The following is a 17733-nucleotide window of genomic DNA, read 5'->3' on the forward strand; positions in this document are numbered from 1 at the left end:
AGCCGATAAGACCAGGAGGGGCCGAAAGGGGAAGGTGATGGCGAGCCGGCAGCAGCCCGCCGAGCCCCTCAGCCGCTGAACCTCCCGGGCCCCCCCGACCCCCGCCCCATGGTGAAGCGCACCCCGACGGCCGCGGCCTCCGCCCGCGTTTGACGCCGCGATGTTGCTCCCCGCCGCCTGAAGGATCTTTTTCCCTCCTCCCCCTCCCTGCCCCCGCAGGCTCCGGGCGACACAAGGTAAGAGCGGGCAGCGCGGCTCCCCATGGCCCCGCGGGACGTGCCGCCCTGCCCCGGCCCCGTTGCCCTCCGAGCCCCATCCCCCCCCCCCCCCCCCTCCTCGGGGGGCACAGCGGGGTTTGCTTGGGAAGGAAAAATCAAATATAGCCTCCCCCTCCCCCCTAAAATAAAATAAGTAGAGAGAGGAGTCCGGGGCCGCTCGGAAGTTCCGCGGGGATGCGGCTTGACCACGGGTTGCGAGGTGCTGGGGGGCCGGGGGGGATCTGCTTTTATTGGTTTGAGTGTGGGTTTGCTGTGCTTCGGTTTTCACTTTTTGGAAAAAATGGATGCGATGAGGGGGTGAGGAGGGGGGGGGGGAAGGACTCAGGGAAAGAGGGAAGCGGCCGTGCTGCAAACAGCCCCGCGTAGGGCTGCGGAGACACAGACGGACACACAGAGACACAGACAGACACACAGACGGACACACGGCCGGGCCCGATCTCGCCGCCCGCGGGGCCCCGCTGCGGGCCGTGACCCGGACAGCGGCCTCCGGAGCCGCGTAGCCTCGCAGCGGGCAGTAGAGCTTTCCGCGGGGATCCCCGAGTGAATGCGGGCTGCAGCCCCGCAGCCCCGCGAGGGACTGTCCGTGGCTTTCGTGCGCTCAGCATCACACGGTGCCGGGATCGCCGTCCGGCCGGCAGCGCGCTGCCTCTTGACGTGAACGCGAACGGCCGCCGTCTCCCTCTGCGTTTCGGTTTGCGGGTGTTTAAAACGATGCGGGATGCGGCGGGGGGAGCAGCGCAGTGCGGGATTGAGGACAGGCCCCAGAGAGACTGCGGCCGAGCCGGGCAGCGCTCCCATGGACAGCACGGTGGTTTGTCCCAGGATCGGAGTGGGACATCCTTGGAACTTGTCCACGAGCAATCTCTTTATATTTGTTGATTATCTGCGTAATTGGAACCATTTATTGCCGTGTCTTGAACGCTGCCATGTTTAGCACGAGTGTTTATGTTGTTTTTCGTTTATTTTCTCGAGTTTGGCGCGGAGAGCTCTACAATTGTGCTCCAGTTAAGGGGGGTGATTTAAGTGCTGTCTGGGAGGCACAAGTATTAAAGTGAGATAAATAACACCGCCTCCCCCACAAAGTTTGGGTCGGGGTCACAGATCCGAAAGGACTCAGTGGGAGCTGCGGGCAGCGCGTGTGCTGAACCAAAGCAGAAAACTCCACTGAAACCACTGCCACTTCTTTTCCTAATCGCTGTTCTGTACCACGGCAGCTCATGGTTAATTAAAACCTTAATTTTAAGCAGAAATAAATTCCAAGAAATTCAAACGTCTCTTAAGTGAGCACTTAGTTTCTTAGTGATAATTAGACAACGTCTTGGTTACATGTAGACATTTGTCAAGGCATTTCTCAGTACATCCATTGTCCTTCTATAACTATCTGTGCATTTTGACCTAATAGATTCTCACAGATGAGCGTGCTTCTTGTTGCATCCCTGCATTATGACCCATGTGCTTATCTGAACCCTCTGATTTTTCCTTGCTCGCTGCTCCCGGACAGCAACACAAAGGTTGACCCCTTCGTCTTCTTCCTTTTAGATCTTGGATGAGTTTTGCAATGTGAAGTTCTGCATAGACGCCAGCCAACCAGATGTAGGAAACTGGCTCAAATACATCAAGTTTGCTGGATGCTACGATCAGCACAACCTTGTTGCATGTCAAATAAGTGATCAGGTATGTGACATTCACTTTTTGGACTTACATTGTAAGGAACTTTAAGGTGTCACAGGGGAAAAAAATAATAATAATCATCAATTCACAGCAGCTTTTGGCCTGTTTGCTGTTATGGCAGAAGACAAGGCACAGATGTGAGGTGCAGAATAGAGTAATTTTGATTTTGGTGATGAATTTTCCAATTTTTTCACACTCTTGAATTCATACTCATTATTATTATTATTATTATTATTATTATTATTATTATTATTATTATTATTATTATTATTATTATTATTATTTTTAATCTCATGCCTGATAAAAATGGAGGCTTCTTTCTTAAGAATACAGAGCCATTACGTGCTGATTTGGGATTAGAGGTGTTTTCGGGTTCCCGCTCCACTCCAGCTGTGTTGCTATCCAAAACTGTTGCGTTAAGCAGAAACCTCAGCATGCAATTAATGGCAGGAGTGGAGGTGAAGATGCAGAGCTGATAATCCCACCCGTACAGCTGCATGCGTGGGGCTCTGCCTTTGAATGCACACGTGCACAAATATTATCATGCCTTCCCGAACACTTTGCTGGAACGAATGCTGCTCCTGTGCTGAGCCAGGATCTGCGATGCTTTGCTGTTTCTTTTTGTTTGGCGTGCTGAAATCCACTCTTTGTTAGGCTGAAGTGTTACTTCTGCTGTGTGCTGGAGAGGCTGGGACAGGGAGGAAGGACGTAGCGATGCATTTTGTTTTCAATTACTCTGATGAGTTATTAGGTGTTCCCTCAACGAGGCTTTGCTTTGGTCTGCGGATAATGTGCGCCGCTATGAAACGTTTCCGTGGGTGAAGTCAGGTTGAGAGAGCTGTGCTTTAAGAAAGTAAAATACATACAATAACAAAGCACCAACTGATGGGTTATTCTTGTTGCCCGTTCAAACTTTGATACCTGTGACACAGCGCTCGATGCCTTTAATCGGCATTTCGTTTTTCACCACTTAATTAACCGCATCAGGTGAATGTTAAAGATTACTTTCAGCTGGCTTAATTGCCCTGACAGTATTGAAAGAAGAATCACAACCAGGCATGAAGCTTCCATTAGAAATCACTCTTTCCAATCAAATTCCTTACGAGAAGGAAATGGATGGGAGGCAGCCTGCTCCATCAGCCCCCAGCGCGGTGCACTTCACTCCAACACATCGCTGACTGGAAATGCTGCCCGTTAACTTCAGCAGGAGCTGTGACAGAGGATTGTTTTAATTTTCAGCTTTGAAAATTCAGCCCGGAGCACACGTAGCACGGAACGACCCGGCCGGCCGAGATAGCATTTGTTTTTATATAGCAGCTGGTTTAGCTAAAGAAACCATAAAGATTATTAGTAAATGAAAAATGCATTTTGCAACTTGAAATATGCTTTACGTTGAAAAGCGGTCAATTCTCTCAACACAGAGCATTTATGGAGCAGTGATATGAAAAGGAAACAGTCCAGGCTAATTGAAACAGCAAATTCAGACGTTTCATAATGGGAGCTGGCAGAAATAGGTGAGGGCAAGGAGGGAATCACGTGAATTGGTCTGAGCAACTCACGGCGTTTGCGTCGGCAGTGGTGCTCTGCGATGGGAAATATATGCTGGGCTGGAACAGCAGCATCTGCTCGGAGCCGCAGCCACGCACCGGCGCTGGGACGCTGTTGGAATGAGAGTTATGGCGCTTGTAACTTTCTCTTTTTTTACTGTTTACATTTCTGAGATTTGGTAATGGTGGCTGTACGGCTGCCAATAATTTCTTTCATTCACTGGAGACTTGTTATTTATTTTGCACGGTGCCGGGCCGTTCATAATTCTATATTTTTATGGCTTATTGTTGCTGAGATTTGGAAATTAAAAATGGGTCGTCGTTCAAGTAGCTCGCCATGAGCTGCACGCTGTCAGCAGGAGATTGTTGCCCATTTGGCCCTCAGGAAATGCTGCACATTCGCCCATAGAATTGTACACATACTCCAGCGTTTTATGACCAGGACCTAAAAAGTTAATGCTAAAAATGTGCTCTCGAATCTCAAACCAAAAAAAGCCTTTCTAACAGCTCCTCCTTCTGCTTTCCTCTGGCACGAGCTCACGAGAGGTAATATAAAATATAATAGAGAGTCAAACTGGGAAATAGACGTTACATGGCCAGACGCAGCCATGTAGAAGGAGTGACAAATGCAAGTCAGTGCATTGCGCTGTGTCAGTCTGCTCCTGTAGCTCCTAGGCAGAAAAAAAGAAGAAGAGAACAGCAAGGTAAAGCAGAGAGTATGCACAGTGCTTGCAGCTCAAGCCAGAGCATCGCAGAAGCAATGCAGCCCCAGAAGTTTAGGGTGTGGGCTGAGTACGGGGTGCAGCCCACGTCCCCCTGTCCCCACATGCCTGGGGGCAGCACCTCGGCACCCTGCACAGCACCCGGAGCATCCCCACCACAGTAGCCCTCCTGCACTCCCGAGGCACAGACACTTGATCAGCAGTAATTGTTCTCCTCTAATTGCTTCAACTCATCTGTAAAATTCGCAAGCAAACATTGTGCCGTACCTGAAAAGGTACAAGATCCTGCCAGCACTCGGCCTCGCGCTGGCCGCAAGTTTATGCTACTAAATTCAAGCCTGAGTGACAGGCAGGTATGATTCCCAGACTGCTCGAGGCAGGATTTCGGTGCAGCTCAGCCCGATGTGTGTAATCTGGTCGCTCTGCTAAGCTGCACCTTCTGCATTTCACAAAAAGAGTGAAAGAAAAACATTTTTTTGTTGTTTTCTTGAGCAGACTTTTTTCAGAGGCATACCAGCCCGCCCCCCAACTCATGTTTGAGGTTAAGTTTCATCACTTGGGATCAGCTTTACAAAAGGCCTGGGCTCTTTCAGAGGGCTGCAGAAATGGGCTTTGCTGAGATGAAGAGCTCGATAATGGTAGGATGCAGTCAAAACATGCACGCGGGATGCAACTCGTATTTCATTTGATTGGAGGTGGAGGAAGGGTTTAAAAGCTGCATTTTTATTTTTATATTTTTTTATTTCAAACAAAGCTGATCTATGATTTCTCTTTGCTGTCTTCCTATTATCTCCTGTCATACCCAATCTAACCTGATTGCATGTAATTCAACATGTATATTATGAATAATACGATTCCACAAACAGCACACTCTCATTTTTTCCTTTTCCCCAATGAGAGACCGCAGTGTGTGCAGAGCTGCAAAGTCTTGTCACCATTATTTGCTTGGAATGTGTTTTTTCAGCTCCAAGTCGGGAGTCGATAGCAGTTCCTCCTAACTTGGACAAGTCCCTTCTGTTATCTATCATTAAATATCTATTAGTTCCACTTTTTAGTGATTTCAGAATGATTAGCCCTGGTAGACTTTCTGGCAGTGCTGTCATCCCAGCAGAAGCATTATTTTTAAATATACACGTTAATGAAGGAGTGGTTGAAAATGCAGTAACTATAGCAGTGGTGTGTCAGGGTCTGTGACAAGTCCCAAGCACATTTTTAAGCTGGGATCACAGTCACTTTTAAGTTGTAATTTTTTTCTTTTATTTCTTCCTTTATTTATTTATTTTTGTTGTTGTTTATGCAGGGAAATGTTGCTTGCTCTTTAAATTAGAACTCATTAGAACTGAAGTTGCTTCTGTCTTGCTTATCGCTTGCAGACCTATGACAGTGATGCGGCCACGTAACACTGTAAAAGTGCACTGAGCTTCCAGATCTCCTGGAAGATTCCTGTTGCTTTATCTATGGAAAGCTGCACGTGACTCACAGTCAGCTCGCTGAGGTTTTGGTTTGCTGCGTGAGCTAAAATAGGAGGGTTTTTGTTGGTTTGTTGTTAAGCGTGCTCTTTTCCCATATACTTGAGTATATGCCCCTGCAGTGGGAGAAATAACAGTAGAAGAAACACCCGTAACAATGTGCGCAGTGTCAGTGATACAATCGGAGGTGAGTGAACCTACTGCTGTAGGTTGCACCAGATCCGATCACATCTTACAAGTTTTACAAACTTTTGCAGTCTGCAGGCACAGCCTCATGTTTCAGGTTTTACTACCTCTGCCCCCCCCCCGCCCCCCCCCAGCACGGCGTGCAGCTCCCAGGCAGAGAAACACAGAACCTCCTCCAGCAGCCCCAGACACACAACCACCTGCAAAGGTTGTGTATTTAACAAATAGTTTTGAGGCTTTGTTGTCAGAGAGTGAAATTAAGGTTTTGGCTGTTATGGGTCAGGAGGGCATGTGTGCACTGAGCTCACGCGGGGCCCTATTCTGTCATTATTCCTCCTACGAGTTATTAGTTTATTAAGCAAATAAAGCTTAATCCAGCTCCCACTGAAAACCTGTTTCCAGTGGAGCGAGGTCGTGCTTACATGGGGCTGGTGGAACCAGGAGCTCATCAGCTGTGGTTTTCCATTTGTGGCAATTAGAGGTGATGCTGTGCTGAGCCTCCTGCCCAGCGCCTGTGTTGTTGCAGCCCAGTGCTGCCAGCATCCTGCTCGAGCTTCGGCCTGTCCTGACGTGACCTGCAAAGAACTGCTCAGCACCAAACCAGCCGCTAATTGTCGCCTCTCTGCAAGGCGATAAGCTCTTCATTGATGATTAATAAAAGCAGAAGGGCGCGCTGTCTGCAAGCAGGAAAGCCGTTTGGTGATGAGAGCTGTCAAGTCCCACTTGCACAGCAGGGTTTGGAGGTTTTTAGATGCTGGCAGAGACAGTGGGGTGGCCGCTCACTGAGTGGTGTTCAGGAGTTTCTCTGGTATATTGGAGGGCGGTGCCTTCTCTGCAGAACCGTGTGGGCCTGGATGCAAGGAGCCATAAGAGGGGCAAGTGGGATCGTGCCAACATCTGCAGGAGTTTGTCTGGATGTGGCAGTCCCTAACTAAGAGCCTGGGCTAACACGCAACAGAAACCTGCCATGGAGGATGGTATGAGCATCACTGGGAGGGGATGCAGGGCAGGATGTCCTGTGCTGATACCGCCTGCAGTCTGACAGGCACAGGCACTTTATGTGCCATTTCAGGAGAACACACTGAAACAGGGCTGAGTTTTCCCAATACAGCCCTCCAGCCTCAGCAGTTCCTCACCACAGACTGAGAGTTGACTTCTCGCCATTTGGACCTTTCTCCTCAGCTTTCCCCCATCAATTTCAGAGCCAGTTCTCTACTCATCCTCCCACTTCCCAATGACACATACGCACGGCAGCTCACAGAAATGCCTCTTTTTCCCCTCTCGTTGTCTGTGGCTGTGGGGAAGGCTGGGCCCTGCCGACACGGCCTGTGCCCCGCGGGGCACTTCAAAGCACGCAGCCCCGGGCCCTGCTCACAGGGAGCGAATTTTCACTATTATTTCAATTATTACAACTTCCTGCAGGGGTGGAAGGTCGTTCATAATTCACGCCTCTGTCATCTTTACACATGCCAAATGCAGTCTATTAAGCATAAATAAAATTTCAAGTGCCTGACCAGGAAAAGTAAACTGGGATTCATAACAATGAGGCCTTATTCATCCATTTAAAAGTAAATTGCGCGTGTTCCATTCTTCCCCTCCTCTTTCCCCCTCCTGGGCAGCAGTTTGGGAGCTTTTCCTCCCGCCCAGTAGCACACACACACAGGGCAGACATACAAAGGCCTTCCCGGCCGCTGCCTCCTCAGACCCCTGAACTCAGAAAGTGCTTCCAGACCTGGATCCGATGCTGCTCTTCCTATATAAACTGCAGTCACACACCACTGATCCCAGGGCATGTGAAAAGCACGTCTGGACTTGGCTTTTTTTTTTTTTTTTTTTTTTTTTTGCTTTCTGTTACATTTCTCCCTTGCATTTCACAGGGCAGGCTGGTGCCTTCTCAGAGAGGGTAGTTTCTATGAGGTTTTAGGTGGGAAGAGTGAAAAAGCCTTAGACAATAAGGACGTGTTGAAATCAGGTTATACTTTACCTGCAGGGTCATTTTTTTCTAGTGTTCAGTATGTTTCATTTCAGTGGAAGGCAAATGGATATATAAACTCTTAGAGCAGGTGGGTTTTTTGTATGCACAGAGCTTTACTATTTTTAGTAATCGTTACAGTTGTTTTTTTAATAATAAGAATGTCAGAATGCCAGAACTGGAAATCTGAGACTAGGACCTTGTTTTAGTGGACCTTAGTTTTGAGGTGCCAAATAAAACACATCACTCATCCTCATCAAAGGATTTTTTCTGGGTGCCCCTCCATCTCTCTCCCCACAGAGGCTGGCCAGGCAGTTTCTGCTCAGTTGCTTCATCATCTCTGATATTTTGGTATGTTTGAGTACCACCACAGCCAGGCTGGACAGCTGGCTCCGGAGTTTGCACCCTGCTAAGTGATTTGTCCCATGGCTGCAGGGAAGATGCTGCATCACACCAGGACTTTGCAGCTGGATGAGATGTAATGCAGCACAGTGCCGCACAGAGAAGACCTTCCTTGTGTTCCTGCTGGTCCATGCATCCTTACTTTGCAGCCAGAGGTGAAAAGATCAGCCAGAGTGTACTGGATGGGACAGCGTGAGCACTGGAAGAAAAATACTGGGGAAAGTCACTCTGGTTTCTGTTAATGAATTTGTGTGGATGCGTTGCTGACCTCAGAAAAACAAGTGTTGCTCGAAGCACATGTTCTCTGCAACATTGGCATCAGTAAGAAGCTGCAGGACCATGAGTGTGAGCACCGTGTCCTCTTGTGTGTGACCCCAAAGAACATGAGGTGGACACTGTTGGCATTATTTTTGCTCAAGGATTCCAAATGCTCTGATGTGGTTTTGTGTCCATGTAAATTAGTGGAAAACAAGATAAATGCAAGAGGGATGCTCCGAGTCTGCAAGCACAGCACTTCTGACCTCAGAATCATGCTCCTGGATTTTAGGAAGCTGAACTGGGATGAGCCTGCAGTGCCCCAGCAGTGCTGCTGCTGTCAGTGAGGGCTGCGGGATGAAGCTCGTGTAGGATTATCTGACTGACAAGGGAAAAAAAGAGCCCAAGCAAGCCCTTCTGACAGCTGGGCAGGGCAGTGTGGAAGAAGAGGAACATCTTTAAGGGGGGAAGCTGCATGTGAATGCCTGCTTTTGTCTTTTTGGAGTGATATTCCCTGTAAGCAGGAGGCTGCAGTATGAGTCTGTTGTGCTTGACTTGGGACACTGGGTGGTGGGACACAGTGACTCTAGTAGACTCTGGGCTAGAATCTACCAGAGCAGCTTCTGGGGCAAGGCAAAGAAAAGAAAACAAATCAGAGGAAATACGTCTTCTTTAGTTAGTTTTAGGCAGTTAGCACATATCTACGGGCAGGGGCTGCCTGTGCAGCAATAACCATTAGGCTGTACAGCCACCTCCTGGAGGCCGTGGGTAGCTGCTCTGTGCTGTGTAGAGCTGGGTGATGTGCTGTGCATGGGGAATATGCTGTGCAAAGGGAGTATGCTGTGCAATAGGCTGTGCAAGGGAGATACGCTGTGTGAGGGGAATAATGCTCTGTGCAAGAGGGATACCTGCATCTGGCCTGTGGCAAAACAGCTGTTGACTTTTTGCCTTTCTCTCAAGGCACTAGAGTGAGTCTTGAGAGTTAATAGTTCGAGGGTAAAACCTTTAAAAATACACTAGACAGACAGAATGCAAATACATCTTTTGGTAGGTTAGGAAATGTAGCTTTCATGTGGTTTTGTTTAACAAGGCCTGAGGAAGTTACTAATATTTATTTGAATGGCTTCTTGGAGATTTTTAGTGTTTCTCGTGTTTTCTCCTGAGAGGAAAAAGCAGCCAGATGGATTTTTTCGGAGCTTCCTTTTGGCAGAGCCTGGCAGCATAGCATGAGCTTGCCCTGCATGTGTGGTACCAAGGGTGCATGGCTCCTACCCCTCTGCTGGGCTCCTTCCCAGTGACAGGCATTGAGCCCCTGAGAGGAGATCAGCTGCCACCTGTGGCTGAGGCTGCTGACAAGCATCTGTGCATATCTTTGTCCTGGATGAGATGTTCCTTGGGTTCCCATTTGAAACTAAAGAGTAGAGAAGCATGCTGCATTGTACAAGCCCCTTCCTCCATTACTCTCTAGGCTACCTAAGTAATAGAAGCAGGTGGGGTTGGATGCCCACATGTTGATCAGCAGGATTTAGAAGTTATTTAGTTATTTTCTTCATGGCAACCAAGAGGAGCAATGCTCTTTGTGCTGGTCATTCAGGGACATGTTTTATGGGCACCTTGGCTGGTAGGTTTGGTATAATTAAGTATGTGAATTGCTGGTGATGTTTGCAGTCATCATGCAGCTTGCTTTGCAGCAGAGGCTGTTGAAAGCAACTTCCCCATTATCACAGGTTAGGCAGAAAGAAGCAGCTCTGGGGCTGAAAGAGCCCACCTGCACAGCTCAGGCTGCCCATCCCCAGCACTTTGCAGCACCTGTGCTGGGGTAGATTGGGTGCCTGATGTCAGTCCTGCAGCATTCACTCTTTGCCTTTCATGGTATTCACCCTCGCTTTCTCTTTTGCAGATATTCTACAGAGTTGTGGCAGACATTGAGCCAGGAGAGGAGCTATTACTGTTCATGAAGAGTGAAGATTATTCACATGAAACAATGGCTCCGGACATTCACGGTTAGTCACTTCTTATCTAATATGAAATGTCATTGAAATTAAGCAAAAAAAACTAGGGAGATTTCTCCTCTGTTGCAACACCTTTGAACTCCAGAATAGATTACGAGCAGCTGAAGTGGACAGCTGGACTATGATTGCATTTGTCTACCACCTGCCCTTAGCAGACCTGCCAGTCTGCTAAGCTCTGCTTTTCAAAAATGATTTTTCTCACCATTGCATTCCTGCACCTCTTGGTGTTTTTTGGCCTACATATACGCAAACCTCTAGAGCAGAAATGTGTAACTTAATCTGTGTAACTTCAGTGCAAGTGTAACTTAATCTGGTTTTGGGTATTGCAGAAGGAGGAATGGAATCCATGTTGTTATCTTCAGTCTGTGCTGGTCTTTCAAGACTAAAATGAGTGGACCCCAGTTATAGCTGGTTTGTGTTGGTTGTGGCTTATTTTTTTTTTTTATTTATTGGTCAGTTTGTCAAAAAACTGTTCTTTTAAAAAGAGAACATCTCAGGTTCTTAATGTTGCTGTCATTTTTGAGAACACAGCCAACATTCCTCCTCATGCTCATTCATTATTCAAGCAACACACAGGTGCTGCATTTTCAGTTCCTCAGCTGTGCTCAAAACAGGGCATGTGGCTGCCCATGTGTACCATCAGTAGAAAATCCTACAGAGCACTGTGAGCAGCTTTTCTTCACCTCTTCATTTTAGGATTTTCTTTAGCTAATGTATTATTTGATAAGAGCTAGTAATTAATGGAATGAAATATTCACTCCAAAGTAGCCCTTTAGTGGTCTTCCACAGTCATTTTCAGTAAGAAATGGTTTGTGACTGCTGGATATCTGGCTTACCTTGTATGCTGGAAGAGAAACTCTAATGGAAGTAAAGACACTTGTAAAAACACCTTTTCGGCTATTTCAGTTGCTGATGTTTGTGTAGGTTTACTTCATTCAGGAAGTCAGAGACTGTCAGCCTTTTGTAGATAGCCACCTTAGAACATGCATATCCCCTTTAAAGTAATTTGAAACACTTTGACTTTTGTCCCAAGCCAACGTTAGGGATTTCCATTGGATGTATCAACCAGGTAGTTATCAGGTAACATTACATAGTCATATATTCCAGAATTGAAGTACTATTATAGAGTATCATAAAGCATCATCTGTTGTCATTATTTTTAATATTTTTCACTGAATAACTTTATTGAACCACACAGTTGTGGAACTGCTGAGAGTAACTAAAGATGACCCCAAAGTGATGTTAATCTCCTTATGCCAACCCTTTTGTTTTGCAGAGGAGCGCCAGTATCGCTGCGAGGACTGCGACCAGCTCTTTGAGTCCAAGGCTGAGCTGGTGGACCACCAGAAGTTCCCCTGCAGCACACCACACTCTGCATTCTCCATGGTAGAGGAGGATTTCCAGAAAAAGCTTGAGAATGAGAATGACCTTCGGGATGTGCACGAAATCCAGGAGTGTAAAGAGTGTGATCAGGTCTTCCCAGACTTACAAAGGTAGGATTAAGCGCTTAGAATGTGACTGAGTATGGCAAATTCTCTAATGGCTTCAGTCAAATCATAGGGCGTCAGGCAGGACAGAACTGGATATCTTGTGTACAAACCAATGGTAAAGGTAAAAAAGTTTCACTGCTCATTGATTTTAGAGCATGGGAATCAATAGAGTCCTGATAGATTACAAATTAAGTCCATAATAGATGTCTTAAATTAAGAACTGAATGCTTTGATAATGGCATGTTTAGTTGGCATGAGTAGGGCTGGTGGCAGTGAAGTCAGAGGAATGATTATAGTTCAAATGAATTGAGGTCGGGTCTCCTTATTTTTAGGTAGAAATAAATGAGAACACCTCTGAGTGGTGCTCATTTGGTGATACCAATTTTATCTTTGCAAACAAGCCATGCAAGGCAGAGGCAGGTTGGTTAGACTGTGTTCTAGATATTAATGTATGTTATCATATATATTTATGTATATTCACATATATAAACAACTCTTCTGTTTTGAAACTCTGGGATTCATCTTTTTCTTATATATACCTGTCTGTTTAAACAGACAGACCTATATGCCTCCATCCCCAAAACATGTATAGGTAGGAATATGAGCAAAAGTCCAGCTTTATATGCTGCAGATGATTCCCATCACTGTAGTTCTTTTGTGGCTGCTTATAATGTATCATAGTGTAGCAAATTTTGCCAATTGCTGAGAGGTACTGGGAATGCTCAGGAGCTTCTGTAGTACATTGCTCACAAATTCATGTTTTGGCACATTCAGTTTGAGGATGCAGGAAGGTTGACCTCAGCCAACATACAGCAGTTGTGCTGAGATATCTTAAAGGTAGATCCTGGATGAGATCTCAGCTGTGAGGATGCAGTGTCATGCAACCTGCTCATTCCAGTTTCACAGTGTGAATGACGACAAAACGAAAGCACAGTGTACCAAACACTGCTCTTGTAGGTTGGCCTCACATTTGTACAGGTACAGTGTTGTCTTCACTGGCTGCTGTTGAGCTGTATTCAGCTGTACATGTCTAATTTTCAGTCTGAGTGATTGATTTGGGTTGGTGGATGAAGTGTTGTGTGCAGCATAGGTTGGGACTGTGACATCTTTCCACACTGTAAGTTATTTGGTGTTGAAGTTCTTTTCTGCCTGTGAACCAGAGGACAATATCAAACATATGGGAATCATTGAGCAAATGTAAATTTAGCTTAAAATATTAAATATTGAAGAGAAAGGGCAGAAAACAAAGAACGAGTCATCATAAATAGACGGGCAGTACTGTGAGAAAGAGTGAAAAATGAGAAAGAATGCAGTCATTCTCCAAACTCTTGAATTATTGAGAAGCTAATACACCACAAAGATGGTTCACAGCAAAAAAAAAAAAAAAAAAAAAAAAAAGTACAGAAGCATGTTATATAGGGATTATATAAAACAAAAGGCTCGAATGAGCCGTGCTTGAGGGTGTGTGTAATTAAATTGAGAAAGAGCTGAGTGTGAAGATTGAGGTCTGTGGGTGGTGCAGCCACATCAGATGCCTGGGACCTCTCTAGGTCTTGTGGCAGGTTTCTTTACCAGGGTGTGATGGAGATACAGCTGTTATCTAAGTGCTCAGAGGCGAGGCAAGAAATATTTTTCCCTGAAGAAGAAAGCCTAAGAGGGGTAGAACTCAAGAGCATCAGCAGGATGAAAGAATTTCTGTTACTTGTAGCCGAGGATATAAGTTGCCATTTGGACTATACGACAGAGGACAAACTGTAAGCCCCTCAGGTTTTGTCTACAGATTCAGCAGAGATCAGTGGGAACATCAACAGGGGAGCACCTAATCTGCGCTGGCTAGAAACCCTTTTCCAATGGCTTTTCTATGAATCCCCTTTTATGTTATATACTTATCTCTGCAAGCAGTTGAGTGAGCTGTGGCTTGATATATGACCAACGTATTTAAACATATGTTTGCAGCAGATGAATTCTAAAAGAGGAATTCAGAAAACTCAGAGGTGAAAATGAATTCAAAGATGAACAACAGCAATTAGGTGAGGATTGAGTATGCTGCTAATAGTCTGAACCAACTGCTAAGAAATGAATGAATAAACAACTAGAATTGAACACGCTTAATAATCATCAAACATAACTTTGCATTAAGTGTTCTGTGTTCAGAAGCTTTGCTCTGTTCTCTTAAGCTCCTTCTGTGTTCCACTGGTGGAGTTATTTCTGATCTATTCCTGCTGCAAGAAAAATAGACTCCCATCAGAGGAGTGAGGCTGCATCAGATAGTAGGTTCCTAGGTGTGTTTAGAGTGAAAGCAATAAGGCAGAAATGATTCAGACTGCAGGGAGGAATTACTGGAGTGAAATATTGAGAGGTGTATGAAATAATCTCCTTTGGGAGTGATGGAAGCATAATCTTCTGAAGCATTTGCAAGTGACCTGGTGAAACATCAGACAGTGTTACTGTGGGACGGAGGGGATGCTCTGCCTCCTAGTGTGGTATGCCTGGGGCTCAAAGGACCTGGGTCTGTCAGGATTGGGCCCTTGGGGCTTGTTCTTTTTTCCTCTTTTTGTTGTTGTTTGGATGTGACGTGCTCTGCTGTCTCCTTGCACTGATGTGTCGCTCATTCCTGTTTCTGCAGCCTGGAGAAGCACATGCTGTCCCACAGCGAGGAGCGGGAGTACAAGTGTGACCAGTGCCCCAAAGCTTTCAACTGGAAGTCCAACTTGATACGTCACCAAATGTCGCATGACAGTGGCAAGCACTACGAGTGTGAGAACTGTGCCAAGGTACAGTGAATTTGTAGGCTGTTTTTGTGGCACTGTGCATGGGGCCAGATGGGGGTGGGCTGTGTGAGGGCATAGGGATCCTGCAGTGCCTGTTTCTTGAGGATTTAAACCTTTGCTTTGTATATGTTAGCTTTCTACCCCTTTTGGTTTAGAAAGATAGTGCTGCAATACAAAGCAAAGTAAGAAAAATAAAATGCTAGGTTCTGGCTGTGCTAAGTGAGTGCAACCATCTCATCTCCAGAGCATCTGCATTACCTCCCAGCACTGGGCTCACTACCCAGGTTATTGGTAGAAGATGTGGTGGTCTACATTTGTTTTCACAAGACTCTCAAAGCCTGGGCCTTTTGCATAAGGGCTTTCTTGTTTTTAAGTGGATTTTCTGCAATAATGGGGATTTTATGTTAACCTGATACTCATAAGATACAGCCAAGGCCTAGATGCTGGGGCTGTGAGTGGAATTTCTTGTTACCATGCACTCAGCCAAGTATTTCTGTTGCAATCATGATTCAGGTAGCCATGTTTTGACTTTCTGTGAGGATGCCAAGCAGGAAATCATTGGCCTGAAAAGCTTGACTTTTGGTCACAGGGGCAAGTGCATCTGTTGTGGTGGTTGCAAAGGGGTTAATTTATGAGATACAATTTAGTGGCTGGTGGTAGCAAAGGTAATGGGAGGATGGTTGGACTAGATGAATTTGTAGGTCCTTTCCAAACTTGTGATTCTGTAACCACTCTACCAAATATCTGGCTGACCCTGGGAAAATGAGGCCCCATCCTGCAGGCACAACTCCCATTGATGCCCTTTGGCCAGGCTGCAGCACAGCAAGCAGCCAATGGTTTTAGTCTTATAAAGCTCCCAGTAGCTTTGGGTTTTGTGCTAAGTGGCTTCTTCCGCAGTTAAATTTCTTGGTTAATCAGTACTCATTTCCTAGCAGGTTTTCACGGACCCCAGCAACCTCCAGAGGCACATTCGTTCCCAGCATGTTGGGGCTCGTGCTCACGCTTGTCCAGAGTGTGGCAAAACGTTTGCCACATCTTCAGGCCTCAAACAACATAAACACATCCACAGCAGTGTCAAACCCTTTATATGTAAGTCTTCCACTAAGCGTCTTCGGTTAAGTGTTTTTCTTTTGTCAAAAAAATGTGTAACCTGCAAGCAGGAGGTTGTGTTGTGCTTCCTTGGTGTTTCCCACTGGTTTCATGGGGGCTGTGAGTTACTAAATGAGAACTGAGTAATTCACAGTCTGATGCAAAGCATTATTTTCATATGATTTTCCTTTCCAGGCAGACACTGCATGCTGTATAAATGTACCTTTTGTCCCTGGGATATTTTTCCATGCATAGATGCAAAGAGCAAGCAGGGAGGGAGTTTTGGCAAGAAGGAGCTGAGCTTTGCACCATGCTGAGCTGGCTGCTCTCTTTCTTGCTCCTTTGCAGCAGCACCAGCCCCCATGCTGCAGGCGGTGCTGGACCAAAATTTGTTGGTCATTAGGCATAGCCAGCAGGACCGGAAAGGCTGCTTTGCTTTAGAAATTAATTTTGGGCCACTGAGTCTCAACAGCAGGTAGCATGGCTTTGGTGGGAATTGGAAAGAAAACCTTAAAGCCAGTCTATTTCAGCCAGAAGAGCTTGCCTTGCTCCTAGAAGCTCTTTTGCATGCCCTGAAGTTAAGTATTGGGTTTAGCTATAAGAGCTTTGCCAACAGCTGCTCCAGCAATAAAACTTGCCTCCCATGTGGGCATGACTACACTGGGCTATAAATCAGGTCCTCAGAGTCCTCCTCCCAGGCGTTGTGTTTGCTACTTGGACAGATTCTGCTGTGAGATGGAGGAATCTGGGTGCACAGTAGTGTTGCAAGTTGCTTTCTCTTCCTTTCACCAGGGAAGCAGATGCAGGAAATATTTTAAGAATATTGATCTGGCAAGTGCTAATCTCCACCATGGTCTTCTCAGGCAGCCGTTATGGCTTGGAAAGCTCTTTATGACCTCCTCTCTTTGTTTTCTAAACTTCAGCTTTTGCTATTCTCAACAAGAATTTACCAAAATGTCATCTCGATACTTTTTTCCAGCTGACTGTATTTTCTGTACTCATAATGCACTCTAAGTCTGACAGAGGTGGCACCTCACCCAGGTGAGTTGTAGCAGCAGAGGACAGCAAAGCTGGAGTTGTACCCCACACTGCATGGTCCCACTCAATGGAGTGGGCACCTACAGCTGGTGCTTTTAGCTCCTCAGTGAAACACCTGCTTAGGAGCTCAGTAGTGCTCATTTGACATGTGCTTTGAGTCTTTCAAAACCTCAGTGCATGGCTTGAAAGAGTCATTTGCAGAAAGTCTGTATATCTGCCATTGAGTTAGATAATCCTTTTGTTTGGGCTTCTTCAGTAAGAAAATGTGTAACAAACTAAGTCTAAAAAGAAACATCACTAAAAAATCTTAAATCTAGGACTACAAGTTAAATAATTACATTTTATAACTACTTATAAATACACTTTGTAATTACTAATAAATACACTTTATAACTACTAGACAACATTAACCTCTGGCCCGTGGATGAAATCTTCAGCTAGTCCTCTTGTTGTCCATACCCTACAAAGAAGTGTAAAATTGGCGCCTATCTTAAATGAAATAATCCCTAATTGGTTTTTTTTAATGTTACCATTTACTCTGATAAATCAAACCAGCAACCAGTATTTGTGAAATGCACAGAATGAGAGATGAAAACCCACTGAGCAATCTCTGAATAATAGCCATGTAATTACAGAACAAAAGGGTTTGGAGACCACATGTTCAGTAGGCTTTGCTGAACCATGGGAGGGAGGTAGGGTCACCTCAAGGAGATATCTGTTTTCCAACCAAGAGGCCACACACCATGATTTACTCTACCAGTCTGTTTATGGCAACTGTCTCTTATTACAGTGCACCGCCTAAGCTTGAGTGAAAACTCACCAACACCAAGG

General features: G+C 45.8%; 1 protein-coding gene across 35 annotated transcripts in view; it reads left to right on the forward strand.

Annotated features, from left to right (window-relative positions):
• Nucleotides 1-17733, forward strand: part of MECOM (MDS1 and EVI1 complex locus) — a 313281-nt gene that overhangs the window by 268189 nt on the left and 27359 nt on the right. For 11 of the 35 annotated variants that reach the window (XM_015871992.3, XM_085513311.1, XM_085513317.1 and 8 more), the window contains exons 3-7: nucleotides 1818-1952; nucleotides 10403-10505; nucleotides 11791-12007; nucleotides 14631-14778; nucleotides 15711-15864. In XM_015871992.3, coding sequence (XP_015727478.3) covers nucleotides 1818-1952; nucleotides 10403-10505; nucleotides 11791-12007; nucleotides 14631-14778; nucleotides 15711-15864 — 757 coding nt within the window. Of the gene's footprint in view, nucleotides 478-1817; nucleotides 1953-10402; nucleotides 10506-11790; nucleotides 12008-14630; nucleotides 14779-15707; nucleotides 15865-17733 lie in introns of all 35 variants that reach the window. The other 24 variants (XM_085513312.1, XM_032446644.2, XM_015871997.3 and 21 more) reach the window with 6 other exon arrangements.

Source organism: Coturnix japonica, chromosome 12 (genome assembly GCF_054131305.1).
Source record: "Coturnix japonica strain WE chromosome 12, WE-NBRP24, whole genome shotgun sequence".
Taxonomy (NCBI): Eukaryota; Metazoa; Chordata; class Aves; order Galliformes; family Phasianidae; genus Coturnix; species Coturnix japonica.